The sequence below is a fragment of the Lampetra planeri genome, chromosome 33, assembly GCF_965212315.1.
Source record: "Lampetra planeri chromosome 33, kcLamPlan1.2.h2, whole genome shotgun sequence".
Lineage (NCBI taxonomy): Eukaryota > Metazoa > Chordata > Hyperoartia > Petromyzontiformes > Petromyzontidae > Lampetra > Lampetra planeri.
The window spans coordinates 5,108,602-5,122,993 of record NC_136139.1 but is presented as its reverse complement, the minus strand read 5'-3'; the positions used below and the strand labels follow the sequence as shown (position 1 = coordinate 5,122,993).

At 49.5% G+C, this 14,392-nt stretch overlaps 1 protein-coding gene across 2 annotated transcripts in view; it reads right to left on the bottom strand.

Annotated features, from left to right (window-relative positions):
• The window catches only part of LOC144729645 (cytoplasmic dynein 1 heavy chain 1-like), a 63,280-nt gene extending 51,337 nt beyond the window's left edge, over positions 1–11,943 (bottom strand). The window contains exons 1-12 of one of the 2 annotated variants that reach the window (XM_078610053.1): positions 11,566–11,943; positions 10,617–10,701; positions 9,542–9,715; positions 7,508–7,763; positions 6,844–7,030; positions 6,104–6,375; positions 5,484–5,711; positions 4,407–4,809; positions 3,284–3,948; positions 2,676–2,855; positions 1,826–1,975; positions 209–355 (exon numbers count right to left, since the gene is read on the bottom strand). In XM_078610053.1, coding sequence (XP_078466179.1) covers positions 209–355; positions 1,826–1,975; positions 2,676–2,855; positions 3,284–3,948; positions 4,407–4,809; positions 5,484–5,711; positions 6,104–6,375; positions 6,844–7,030; positions 7,508–7,763; positions 9,542–9,715; positions 10,617–10,701; positions 11,566–11,803 — 2,985 coding nt within the window. In that variant the 5' untranslated portion in view covers positions 11,804–11,943. The remainder of the gene's footprint in view (positions 1–208; positions 356–1,825; positions 1,976–2,675; positions 2,856–3,283; positions 3,949–4,406; positions 4,810–5,483; positions 5,712–6,103; positions 6,376–6,843; positions 7,031–7,507; positions 7,764–9,541; positions 9,716–10,616; positions 10,702–11,565) is intronic. The other variant, XM_078610054.1, reaches the window with a different exon arrangement.
• Between the last annotated feature and the right edge of the window lie 2,449 nt (positions 11,944–14,392).

Sequence of the window (14,392 nt, the reverse complement as noted above, 5' to 3'; positions counted from 1 at the left end):
CATGTGTGGCGATCGAAACGTCGTGATCTATTATATTTTCTTCTACCTACGTGACTTTACCGAAAGAACCAAAGAAAATGGATTCCTGCAGTCACGAAAGCTTCAAATCAAGATTATATATAGTGTTAGAATAAGGGGGGGGGAGGGGGGGAGGGGTCGTTACCAGCCACAGCAACTACGACCCGGCCAGGGCGGCACGGCGACGCACCTGGTACCGCTGGCTCTGTATGCGCGGCAACGCGAGGATGTGGTGCTCCCACAGTGACAGCTCCTGATGCAGGTGGTAGAGAGCCTCCTCCACGGCCGGCGTCACGAAGATCACCTGGTTGGCGATGCGCAGCTCGATGACCACGGGCTGGAGGAGTCCATGGGTGTAAAAAAAGAGAAACATTCACGGTTACTTTCTCAGCCTGATGTTTCAGAGAATATGGAAATCGTACATTTGAAAGTGCACCCCGAGAATCGTGGATTATCCCCCAATGTTCAGCGATGCAAAACTAATTATATAAATAATGTATGTGCGATTCGGAACAAACTCGCCAAACCTTGTTTCGGTCTCATCTCCGACTATCGCAAGACTAATAATGTAATACAAGTACCGAAGAATGTTAACGTGTATGCAACTTGATGTAACTCTAGGTCACTCTTGCACGAGAGGCAATGCTTCTCGTGTCTCAATGGGTTTATTTCAACTCCTGGTTAAATAAAGCATACAAACTATGGTTCGACTGTAACAGATTATATATTTGACTCCGAGAGATGACCATTTTGTGTACTTGTGCGAGCATTACAATGCAATTGCAGTGGTTTAATTTGTTTACAAATATTGTTTTTGTATTACTTTTCACATGCACACCCTACTGCCAAGTCATAGGGCGCACATCCCCCTGGGGCCAACATCAGCTCAGAGCTGGTCTTTGCTTAGAGAACGGCTCAATTAATGAGGTCACGGCAACCTTGGAAACGTGCAAAAGAGCTCACTGGAAACAAACAAACCCGTTGGGAATAGGGATTAAATTAAGATGCAGTAAATTGGGTATAGACAACAGCAGCACTCATCACATGCCAACTAGTCACTTTACAAGAAAAACATTTAAAATATACCTATGATGGATTCAAATTAGCCTTGAGACTTTCTATGGAGGATCCTCTGCATGGTTATTTGGACGATTCTTTACACGTTGCTTTCCACGTGTGGGAAAAAATGCTTGAGAAAATGCACAAATATAAGAGAACAATGTTCAACAGTCCATAAGTATAGGACAGCAACCTATTTATTTAGCTGCCAAGTACACACCTCCCCCCATTGCCATGCGGGCTGGGTGTTAAATGTGACGACCTCTGTGTGAGATCCAACCACCTCTGATCCAACGTGCCAGATTACTGAGGAGGCATTTGTTGCAGGTAGTGAAGGTTGACAAAATAACCGATATTTATTTTACCAGGTAAGGCCCACTGAACTGTATAGCAGGTTTTCAGAAGCGACCTGGCTATCAAAAATGATAGCTCAACGAAGGGGCTCATTCATGTGGAAATTTATAGCAGCCAAATACGCTAAATGTATGTTTTCTTTAATGTGGAGGGAGAAATTGGAGGACCCAGAGAAAAATTCACAGGACCATGGGGAGAGACATGCACACTTCAAATATGCACGCGTCAGGGTCAGGATCGAACCCACGACTGCCTGCATACCAGGTGAGGGGGATAACATCTTACCAACAGGGGGCCCACAGGGCGTGGCCTGGGACGGTGAAGGGATACGGAGGGCAGTAGGCAATTTGGGGTGGGTGGGAGGCGGGGGGAGGGGAGTGGGGGCCCCACTCACCCGGATCTTGGGGTCACCGCCGGGCTTGTGTCCAGCGGAAGGCACTTCGGTGTCAGCGTCCGTGTCGGCCTTGTCATCGCCGAGGCCCTGCAGCGCCTGAATCCAGGCGCGAATCCCAGCCTCCAGCCTCGTGCCCAAGATCGTCTCGATCTGTGAAGATGAGAAAATCATCTTAATTAACCCACATTATATTCAAATGTTTTTTTGTTTAAATGGCATCAGCTGACCTGACAGATATCTTGGGAGAAAGTGCTGCACACATGGCTACAATGGATTAAAGTACGTTAAGCATGTGACAATTCATCATCGATTCATACTAACACCAACACGCACTCCAACAGGGATAAAAAAGCACGTGTAGGAAGTGGATTATGTACAGTTTGTACGCGTTACGGATATAGGATCAGGATTTGCATTCATATGGCATTTAAATGTGGTATGCGGCTGAAGCATGCAAACTCTGCAGCCAATATGGATTCTGCATGCAACAGAAGGACAGAAAATAATGTATTTGAAAATCACATTGTCACCCTGAATTGTCAATTTATAAATTCGTGGAGGATTTTTTTTTCATTCTTACCTTCACAGGCTCTTACCACTTACAACAGAATAATGTATAAACAATGCCCCATCGGGGATAGTATACTTCTTTTCCAAAGACATCTGGAATTTTCACACAATGTTTGAGATGTTTTACTGGCATTTACCTTTAAATCCAGGTAAAAAAAAATGGGCTCACAAATCCAATGTGAATTTTCAAAAGGGGAGCGAGACATTCCCTGGATTTGCTTCGCACAGAGAAGAGTCGGCAGTTTTCAAATCGCAGCGCGTGGTGTTAACAACGGCTCACCTGGGTATCCAGCTTGGTGACCCAGATGTGCAGGTTGGAGTAGGAGTGCAGGTTGAGGTCGTCAACCGCCTTCTGCACCCGTCCCAGGATCTCCAAGAAGTTCTTTTGGTCGTAGGCGCACGTGTCCAGGGACCGCACCTCCAGGTCGATCTTCTCCTCGATGAGCAGCAGGTCGTCCACCTGCCGTGCAGCGTGAAAACCGGGACGGAACGTTTAAATGAAATCCAAATGAAATCCAAAACGGCGACCTCAATCAGGCACGTTGTGAATTTTTCTAACACTATAAGGGATATTTCAAGAAGCAAATACATATCATAAGCAATGCATAAACATATACAAGCAAAATGGAGTTCCATATCTCCACATAAAGAAAAAATGTCTTGGACCATGAGTCAATTCGCTTTCCAGGCCAATACTATCCAGCTGAATCTATTTAAACAAACTTAAAACTGGTTTTGATATTCTCGGTCTCATTAGCAGTCAGACTTGTATAGTTGTCAAATAAAATCAATCTACAATTAACCCAAACAAAAACTCTTCCCCCCCGGAAGGTCAATGTTTGTGACAATGAATCGATCAGAAACCCGGCATCGCCAGCCTTGACCCACCCTCTCCTGGAAGTTGACGACGGTCTCGGCGAGGCGCTGCACGTAGGGGTCGAGCTTGTACGACTCCCAAATTAGTCCGACTCCCTCGGCGACGAGCCCCTGCACCTCCCGCTTGAGCCCCGCGACAAGCAGCGCGATGCTCTGGCGCTCCTCAACGCGCTCGCACGTGCGCTCGTATGTACGCACGCTCTCGATGAGCGAGATGGCGAACGGGTACAGTTGGTTGGCCTGGTGCGCCTTGTTGACGATGGCGAGCGGCACGCGGAAGCCCAGCCACTTGAGGTTGCGCACCTCCTTCGACAGCGTGATGATCTCAGGCAGGAAGTTCACCTTCAGCTTGAGGACCGTGCCCGAGCGGGTGCGCGCGCGCGTCGACTCGATGGCGAAGATGCGGCCCGTCACGCCGAGGTTACGCTGCTGCACCTTGCGAGCCCAGTCATCGAAGATGTCCTGCGTGCTCAGCTTCACGCGGAACGAGTCGCCGTCCTGCTTCAGCTTCTGGCCCTCCACGTGGTTCTCCCAGCCCTTGCCCAGCACGTCCTCCACGCGCTTCATGTAAGCCGTGAGCTGCCGGTCAATCTGCTTCGCCCAGATGATGGAGCCCGACACGGGCGGGAGGTCGCGCACGTGGCTCATGCGGCACGCCTGGCTCTGCGGGTATTGCACTGCAAGAAAGCGCATGCGGGGGACAGAGGGACACTTAGCTGCGGACTTCTCAATGGACGATCTCGGATATTCCACACAAATATGTGCACTTGGGGCATTAACACTGAACAGTAAGAATTCTAAATGTGCCTTTAGTGTGAATGAATCACACTAGGCCATGAACACCAACCCCTAATAATCATATATAATGGGAGCCCGAGGCTGGCTCTATAGAACACCAAACCCTAAAGGTGACCGAGTTTGGCTCTGAGCCACAGGTATAATTACTGAATGCAAGAATCTTTCAATTGTACAAATAATGACGATGCCTGCTGTTGGTTGTGACATCAGAACACACACAATTTATTAAATACAGATCTGGCGCAGAAACAAGGGTGCATTGCGGCTATCATCAGTTGTACCCTCCTCAACACCTTGCCCCTGCCAGACCAGGGGCGGCACTCCCCACGCTCTTCACCTTTGAACTTGTTGTGCAGAGACTCAATGTCGTCCTTGACGCGCTGGATGAGCTGTGTCTGGTACTCGCGGATCGCCCCGCGGATGTGCGGGCGCACGAAGAGCGCATTGAAGCGTGAAAAGATGCGGAACATCTCATTAGCGTTCTTGGCTGTGCCGAGCTGGTCGCGCAGCCGCGACGTGATGCACGTCTCCACTCGGTCGATTCGCTCCTCGTAGCGCTTGATGGCCCCCTCCCACATCTCCGAGCCCTCCTTCGACACGTCCAGGCCGTCCACCTCCTTCACGTGCTCGTAGGCCAGGTTCACCTCCTCGATGGCGGTGGCGTCGGCGGCATTGAGGGCGTCGCCGGTGCCCTGCTCCACCAACTCGGTGCCACTCGGCTGGGAGCTTGGAGCACTCTGCTGATGTACACAAAGACAAAAATACCCCGTATAGCCTTAACAGACTGTTGGAGAAAGTGCTGTTAGAGAGTACCTATGAAGGCCGGCATGGCCCACGAGAGGGTGGGTGGCCAGCACCACGCCCGGCCACATTCGTCTCCCTAATGGCAATGTTTACACACAGCACCAGGTACTCATTTGAGGCCGAATCGACCTAGGGGAGGCCCAGGACCGGTTCAGATAACCGTCACTGATATTGGCTGTGAGCAGGAATCGAACTTGGGTTGCCAGGTTCGTAGTGCAGTGCGCTAACCGCGACACTTCCGCTCCCCACTGATGTATGCACACAAACACACGCGTATGTGTTCGCCCGGAACTCTGGCTGCATTCACCATAACCATCATCAATACATCACTATAAGCATCATAAAATAATTACATTATTTTGTCCTAATTATAATGTCTAGTCAGCACTGCAGTGAGCAGTGCATCACCTCGTGCCACAAAAACAACCATGGAAAATAACATCACAGGACTACGTTTGAAATCTCTTCAACAGGGCTCTTATTAACACACGGGTTCATTAACATCTCTCTAATTGAACACCTCATCTCCAGACGGGAAATAACAAAAAACATAAAATAAAGTAAAGCGACAAAGAAAACTCAAGGAGAACACAGAGGCGTGCTCGCTAACCTGGGGGCGCAGAACGCGCACGATGACGGCGCGCAGCTGCTCGTGCTGCCGACGGAACTTGCGCATCTGCTCCAGCCGGGCCTGCAGGCGACGGTGCGCGGGGGTGATGCGCCACACCATGCGCAGGTGCTCATCCCGCTGGCGCCGCACGATATCACGCAGCAGCACCTGCAGCTTCTCGTACTCGTCGTCCCATGTCTGGAACACTTCGAAGCACACCACCATCACCTGTCCCGCGTGGGGCACAGCGACGCAACAATCAGCTTCATCGTCTTCGCCGTTTGCCTTATATATACCATGCCTCCCGTGCACACGATTTGACAGCCAGCTGACGTTCATCGCACATGAAAAAACACAAGCACCAAGCGATCAAATGCATCTCTTGTCGAGCCACACAAGGCAGTCACCGGCGTTCGGTTCAACAACTCGCGTACACCCAACAGTCAATCAATTTTCCATTGACACCCCTAATTTTACATGAACCCAACTTAAAAGACGACAACAAAAAATAGGGTCAGTGTGCAACATTGGCAGTGTCACCACTACCACACTACCCCCCTGCACCCAACCACACTCAACCTCCACTACCACCCCCCTCTACTCCGCCTCTCCCAACTCACCTTCTCGAACTCCTCGTAGGAGATGTGCATGAGCTTGCGCGTGCCCAGGACCTTGAGCAACTGTGCACTGAGGTCACGCGAGATGGCCTCGACCAGCCGCAGGGCACGCTGGATCGGGTACTTGGTGTTGCGGATCTTGCGCAGGTGGGTGAAGATGGCGAGCAGCGCCACACGGATGCGGTCGAGCTCCGTGGCCGAGAGGAGGTCGTTGAGGGGGAAGTCCTTCATGAGAGGGTTGTAGTCATTCACCATCTCAAGGGCCTGTTTTAGGCCTGCAGGCACAGGGGACATGATAGGAAAGCCCAGAGAAGGGAAATAAGGATGGAAAAACAAAAGATTTATCCTGGGATTGCAACTTTTTTATATTGCCGTTCCTAAACCCTCACGCATATAAATCCAAGTGACCGAAGCAAACAACTTCTTGGATCAATTAGGGGGTACTATTACCCTCCACCACTCATTGACGTTATAAATACATGATCTAAACCCAAAATAAACCATTGACTATTTTATTTTACCATGCAAGGCACACTGAGCTATCTATATAGGTCTTTTTTAGAAGCGACCTGGCCACAAATGATAGCTCAAAAAAGTGACTCATCATATGGAAATTTACAGCAGCCAAATACTCTAAAACACATTTTTCTAAATGTGGAGGGAAAAACGAGTAGACTTAAATAAGCGAGCGAGTTGTGAGCGAGTCAGCCAGCGTGCGCGAGTTGGCCAGGACGACGTCGCACCCGTGTCGGTGTCGAAGCTGACGGTGGCGAAGAATCTCTTTCCATGCTTGAGGATGTCGAGCGTAAGCAGCACCTCGGGACTCTCTCGCTTCTCCTGGATGCGGTAGAGCGCTCGCTCCAGGTTCAGCCAGAAGCTGATCTCCTGCAGCGCCGTTCCCGAAGCCGGATCGCGATCCAGTTTCGTGACCTGGTGTGCATGGCACGAACCGGGCAGGCAACGTCAGCCGAGTTCGATAACAAACAATCGCACGGTTTATAATCGAGTTGAAATATCGGATTATTTAAGTAATCTATTGCTCTAGCTATTATAGGTTTAATTTTTCTAATAACCTGCGAATATGAATATAATTAGAAACAAGTCCCAGCTGGTCCCAGGTACTGTTGTAAGTGTGATGGGTGGGGCTTGGTAGCGTCATCGGCATCATCAGCCGCGCCATGTTGGGCATGGCTTATAGGGGATTTCCTACATTCGGCAGGCAGGATGTGAGGTTGGCAAGTATTTTTAAAGGGGCCGAAGTAATCAACCAGAAAAAAATAGATGATTACAATTTTTCGTCAATTAATTAACCTATTCAACAAATAATTTCAACCCTACTTTACAAGTTCGTGCGAGTCAATGTATGTCCCCTGCCACCCCGCTCACCGGAGCACCCATCACACTCACCTTCTGGATCTCCCTGATCCAGCGGTTGACGCCAGCCTGTAGCTGGTTGAGGAAGGTGGCGTCGTCCACACGGTCGCCGAAATCCGCCACCTTGGCCTTCTCGTCGCGCTCGAGGCTCTGCCGCAGCACAGAGCTCACGGTGGCATGGATGGGCAGGCTGATCTCGGGTATCTCGATGTTCTGCTGCAGGTGCAGGAGACCCATCTCCAGCTCCGCAATCTTCTTCTCCACCGACGGCGCCATCTTGTCGCCGTCCCTTTGTAAATTGCAGAAGGCTCATCATGACTTTCTGCATGTATATAATCGGCTGGTATGAGAAAAAGTTGCCACATTACATTTTATATCCGATTGGACAATAGATGTTTACTGAGAGGATGCCAACAAATAAACAAATGGCTCTTGTTGTCCGAGTGTCGCAGGCTGTCTGACAAAATCGAATATTGAAGCCTCATTTAACAGAAAAAAGCACACTTAAAAAAATCTGTCAAGTTCACTTTTATGGCACTAGCGATGTCTCTCATACATTTTAACACAACAGTGCTGTCACTATAGTTGCATGATGGAGCACATTCAGAAAGCTTCAAAAGCTATTTATTTTTATTTTATTTGGGGGGGGGAGTGGGAGGCGGCTGTATATATATTTTCCAAATGTATTCTTCGTTCAATAATTTAACAGCATAAATACTTTTGATTTTATCCCACTGTAGTGCTGGCTAAATCAATCCTCGAATAGTCTCCTTCCATACCCTTCACACACAGCGTTAATTATTTAAGGATCCTACACATCACAGCATCTGCTGTGGATGAAAATGGCTCTGCGCTGGGGCTTACAAAGAGGGCGAAAAGTTCACCCTTCCCCGATTTAATCTCATCTCGGCCTCGTTACGACAAACCTCATTATAAGCAATCAAATCGTAATCCCGGTTGGGTAGACCGCCTGCCACACCCGAATGACGTAAGGGGAAATGCACCACAAAAAACAAAGAGCTCTCTCTATACTCGTCTCATCTTGCAGACAGAAACATAGGCTGCGTCTCAAACTGTTTTATAAAGTAAAAGTTTTGGGAATTACGGAAAAAAAGGTCATGCTCAGGCACTGGCAGAGCCAGTGGGGGGGGGGGGGGGGGGTGAAGTGGCACGGGCCCCCCCAATGATCCGATCGAAATCCCTAATTTCGATCGGATTATTGGGGTTTATTAGTAATAAATCGACATTTTGCGACCCCCACTGCCACTGTGTCACATATTATTCTGTGCCAGGGACTCTATGAGACGATAGGACAATAGTCCGAGTCCATAATTGGCAATAAGTAACGGCAAAGCAGTGATAAGCGACTCACAGAATTGTATGCAGTTGCGTATACAGTACACGACTTCCCTGAAGACAAACACCTTCAGCGAGCGCGATGCTGATCACACAGTTAGAATTCGACCCTCGATTGATGGCTGCGCCATCGCCGCACATGCGTCAAATAAAAAGCAAGGGACAAGTCCTTACTAATAACTCCTATCATTTTTCATTGCTGGAGGGGTTGCACCCCAAACTGAAAATCCTGGCTCCGCCTTGTGCTCATGAGCACTCACAGCCATGTTATCAACTTATAATGAGACCCGAGGCCAAAGTGACATTATTTTACTGTAACTTTTGTTATTGATGGAGGTTCAAACTCATGTCACACACCACAGGATATACCACCCGAGGTAAAGTAACTAGTAGATAAGACCTTTTAGTTGCTTATTTTTCTTTCTTCATGGGTTAAATGCACATTAAGATTTTTTATGAGCATGCAACAACGATTTGCTTTGATAGAGCACCCTCCTATACTCTGGCGTGTCTCAGATGAACAAAACTGTACAAATTACAAAAAATAATCGATTCTTGAATCGAAAGGCAACACCAAATTTGTAACAATAAAATCACTTGGGAGGGTGGGGTTCAGGGTTTCATCACCACATACCCCATTCGTCATCGCATGCCCCAGAATTATAAAAGATCAACGATTATAGCAAGGCAAAGCCCCTGCCGCAGGCCCACCTGTCGGCCCTGCTCGTCTCGCGGATGTAGGACTTGAAGAAGGGCGCCACGGTGTTGCTGATGTACGAGTGCAGAGTCTCGTAGGGCGAGTCGTCGCTCAGCGTCATCACCCGCAGCTGATTCCTGATGGGCTTGTCGGCGTCGATCACGGCCGAGCGCTTAACAAAGGCCAGGCTGTCACGACAGGCACACACACAAAACAAGAGACAAAGATCCTCCTATATAGCCCGAACAGACTGTTGGGGCAAGTGCTGTTAGCAAGCACCTATGAAGGCTGGCACGGTACACGAGGAGGCAGGTGGCCAGCACTACGCCCGGCCGCATTTGTCTTCCGAGTGGCGATGTTTACACACTGCACCAGGTACTCATTTGAGGCTGAGCCGACCTAGAGGAGGCCCACAATCGGTTCAGAAAATAGTCACTGGTGTTGGCCGTGAGTGGGAATCAAACTCGGGTGGCCGGGTTCATAGTGTAGTTCGCTAACCGCTACTCTACCGCCACACACACATATACACAAAAGATTTTAAAGAGATGCCGCATACTTGGATAAATCATTTATGTGTAACAATGTTTGGTGATTCATCGATTTTTATACTTCTGATACACGCACTGCATCTTAGAGAGGAATGAATTGCTGCGTGCCGTACCGGATATACCCTCACATTACACATGTAAAGTACTTCACTGGGAGTGGATTGTATCGCCAAGTGCCTTTGAAGGAGGGAAAAGCTGTCATATTTCAAAGCTTTCTGTGCAACAACGTTTCCATTCAAGCAGATTTTAATTGAAAGAGCCGTTTGTGGAAATTCTATATTCACATGGAATCAGTTAATCACATCACCCACTGCTATCCCTTCAGAGAAATATTTAAATTACGTTTCTTTGCGGGGATGCCAGTTGCTTGTTACGTTTGCATTTAATCCAAGAAATTAAGGCTGGAGGCTTCCTAAGCAAATGCATATGCAGATTAGACAAACCAGGAAATTCATTAAAATACTACTATATTGCGGAATCACACATTTTTAAGCATTTCAGGCAGCATTACAATACTGCGTGTTGCCCATTAAGACGGCACCTGTTAGACTTGATGCCGTAATGGACGTCGCTGGTGATTTTGTAGAAGGCGGCGGTCTCTTTTTCTTCCTCTTCGCCCACATCCTCTGCTCAACGACCACAAAAACAAACTCAACACTGCATCCACAGCCACCACCTTGCAATTGCACCAATATCACCTTTCTCCATCACCATCTCTTACCTCCATCACGCGCCCCATCACCTCCTCCATAGCCATTCCTCAACCAGCTCCATCACTACCGATTTAATCAACCCCTCTATCACCTGCTACATTACCAGTCCCATCACCCCCTCCACCACCACTCCCACTATAACCCCCTCATTCACCTCCTCCATGACCACTATATCACAGGTCGTCATTTGAGGCTGAGCCGACCTAGAAGAGGCCCACAACCGATTCAGATAATAGTCACTGGTATTAACCGTGAGCGGGAATCGAATCCGTGTCGCCAGGTTCGTAGCGCCGCGCGCTAACCGCTACGCCACCGCTCCCCACGACAACAACAACGCGACCATTGGCCACGTCGTGGCGGTGACGTCACCACGGCGCTGGTGCCAGGCCAGGTGCACCAACCACGTGAGGGTGTCGAAACCTCGCTGCTGGCAAGAGGTCGCGGGGTAGTCCCCCCCCGTGCCATGGGTTGACAGACTGAGATGACTGGCAGATGCAAAACAAATATCCCCCGTGTAGCCTTAACAGACTGTTGGGGTTAATGCTGTTAACGAGTAGCCAACTATGAAGGCCGGCACGGTACACGAAGGGTGTGGCAGGCACCACTCCCAGCCGCCTTTGTCTCCCCGGTGACGATGTTTAACTACACACCGTACCGGGGTTGACCGACCGAGATGACTGGCAAATCCACCAGCGCCACAACAGGCCCCAGTATCACTTTCCCTCAGCGCGCACGGCACGAAACAACAGCAATGCCCTCCCCTCCTCTCTCTCTCACCCTTGAGCATGGTCCTCTCCACGAGCAGCGTGTGCACCTGCGCGTCCGCCAGGAACTTCTTCATCACCTCCACGCTCTGCTTGTCGTCGAGCGCCGCGGAGAGGCCCGGCGCCTCGCGCCCGCCATCCTCCAGCAGCAGCGGCACCAGGCCCCGCAGGAAGTTCTGCAGCACCACGGGCTCGGCCACGTTCTGCACGGCAAGCGGCGGGGCCGCCACCTCGCCACCGTCGTCGGCCATGACGTCGTGTGGTTCCCCCCTTCCCTCGAAGCCCGAGGAAATCAAACTCCAAACCAGCGGTCACCGGTGGCTGCTGTCACCACACTGGGCCGCAGAAGACAGCGGCTGCTGATGGCGGACGAGAAGAAGGGCGGGGGATGAGGGGCGGGGCGAGGGCGGGGGCGGGGCGAGAAACGGGTGGGGGCGGGGAGTAAAGCGACAAGCCACGCCCACCTTCAATCCCCATTGGCTGGAACGGTTCCCGCCAACAGCGATAATTGACGGGGGAAACCACGCCCCTCCGGCTGTCGATTGGACGCGGGGTGGGCGGCGCCCCGCGCTCATTGGGCGAGCGGTCCCGGTCACGTGGCGGTGGGGACGGTTTATTCGTTCTAGATTTGAAGCTTTCGTGACTGCAATGATTCATATTCTTACTACTTGTGTTGTGGTTATTGCAAACATGATGCCTTGAATAAAGGTGTCAGTTTTGTACCAGTTTAAAAGGGTAAAAACCTACTACTATATTTTGCCACTGGTAAAAGAGATCTCATAGTCTTCTTGGTTCTTTCGGTAAAGTCACGTAGAAGGGAAGTAATAAAATAAGAAAAATAAAACATAATAAAACAATTCTCACGACGTTTCGGCCACAACGCAAGCAGCCGTCCTCAGGCGAAGAGGACGCCTGAGGACGGCTGCTTGCGTTGTGGCCGAAACGTCGTGAGAATTGTTTTATTATGTTTTATTATTTTATTACTTCCCTTCTACGTGACTTTACCGAAAGAACCAAGAAGATGAATCCCTGCAGTCACGAAAGCTTTAAATCGAAAGATCTCATAGTGTAAATGGTAGAAACCTGTTTACACCAGCCCACAGGGGATTATTGTGCCCGTCCGTCGTGCAGGGAGGGGCTGGGTGGGGACGGGAGGGTGGAGCTGGGTGGGGGGTGGGAGGGGTGTGGCTAGGTGGGGAGGGGCTGGTCACCCCGTGATGCCCTTATACAACTCAACGTTTAACCTACTCATGCCGGGTTGTGCCCGCCCTCACAGTCGGGCATATTTGCGGAATACACCACGCCGCCGTTGACCCTGGCCATTGACCGAGCAACCCAACGTTCCTACCAGCTCCCTCCGTAGGAATGTGTTATCGTTTTGGATTAGATCGCGTACATATAAATGTGACGTTAAACCCGCCACCACCCGACAGCCAATTCTTAAGGTTTGAAACGTAAACAGAACATGTAATTTCGTTACTAGTACAGCACACCAGTGTTGGAGAGCAAATTACGCGATTTAACCCAAAAAAAACATGAATTATATTGGTCGCGAAAGCTGACGTGTTAAACGGGTGACACTTAGATACCAAGGTGGCTCAGTGGGGCAATTATGTGAAATGGACAGGAGATGGCAGTACATCAATATATATTTTACTGGTAGGAACCTCCTGGTTAAACCAGCCCACAGGGGATTATTGTGTCCGTCCGTCGTGCATCCAAAAATGTGAGGGGTGGGGCTGGATGGAGAGGGGCTGGGTGGGGAGGGTGTGGAGGGGCTGGGTGGGGGTGGGGCTGGGTGTGGAGGGGCTGGGTGGGGGTGGGGCTGGGTGGGGAGGGCTGGTCACCCCGTGGTGCCCTTATACAACTCAACCTACTTATGCCGGCTTGTACACACTCTCACAGTCGGGCATATTTGCGGGATACACCACGCCGCCGTTGACCCTGGCCATTGACCGAGCAACCCAACGTTCCTACCAGCTCCCTCCACAGGAATGTGTTTTTAATCGTACAGGGCTGGTCCAGATCTCGAGCCCCCCCCCACCATTTATATAAGTCTGTAAAATGTAATCTCTTGTTTAACAAAAATTACTAAGCCAAGAAAATTAATAGGGGTCACCAGACATCTGCACGATCCTGTAGAGTGCAGGCGTCGGCATCCTGCGGCTCCAGTCACATGCGGCTCTTTAAGGGACTGCTTAGTGCCGTTATACATGTTGGACCACCGTTTCAAGGAACCTTCTGAAACTGTATTAAGACTCGGATTTTGCCCATTAAAATAAATGATAACATTACTGTACAGTATTATTATTCTGCCAGGGCACGGAGCCCGCACTTGAGATAAATGGGATAGAATCGGTTTCATCCATCCGTGATTAAATCGGGTAAAGTGTAGCGTGCTTGTGGTCTTAGCCCTGTTATACAAAAAAAACCCAGAAGATCAATTTCTTTGATTTTAATCTACTCATTATTTCTGAGGGCTATAAAATTATTTGTGTGCCATAAAATACTAATGTACTGTGTACATACGAGAGCACGAATGAAATGTATTGCGGAGACCTGAAAAGTTGTAATTTTCCAACGGGGTGATGTTGCACTGCTTATGCAAGAGTTCCGAAAAGAAATGGCTTAAATCCAATGGTGAGATACTAATAAGCACACTTTTGGGATATTTATAACAAGTTCTACCAAGTATGCAAAATGTGGATGCGCTGGACCATATAATGAACTGGCTCATACGTCCTCTTAAGCCACCGTTTTATTCATCTACACCCCAGAATTATAAATTGAGCCATTGGTAAATCGGATATGCTCAGCTTGCCAATGTATAATAAAATGTA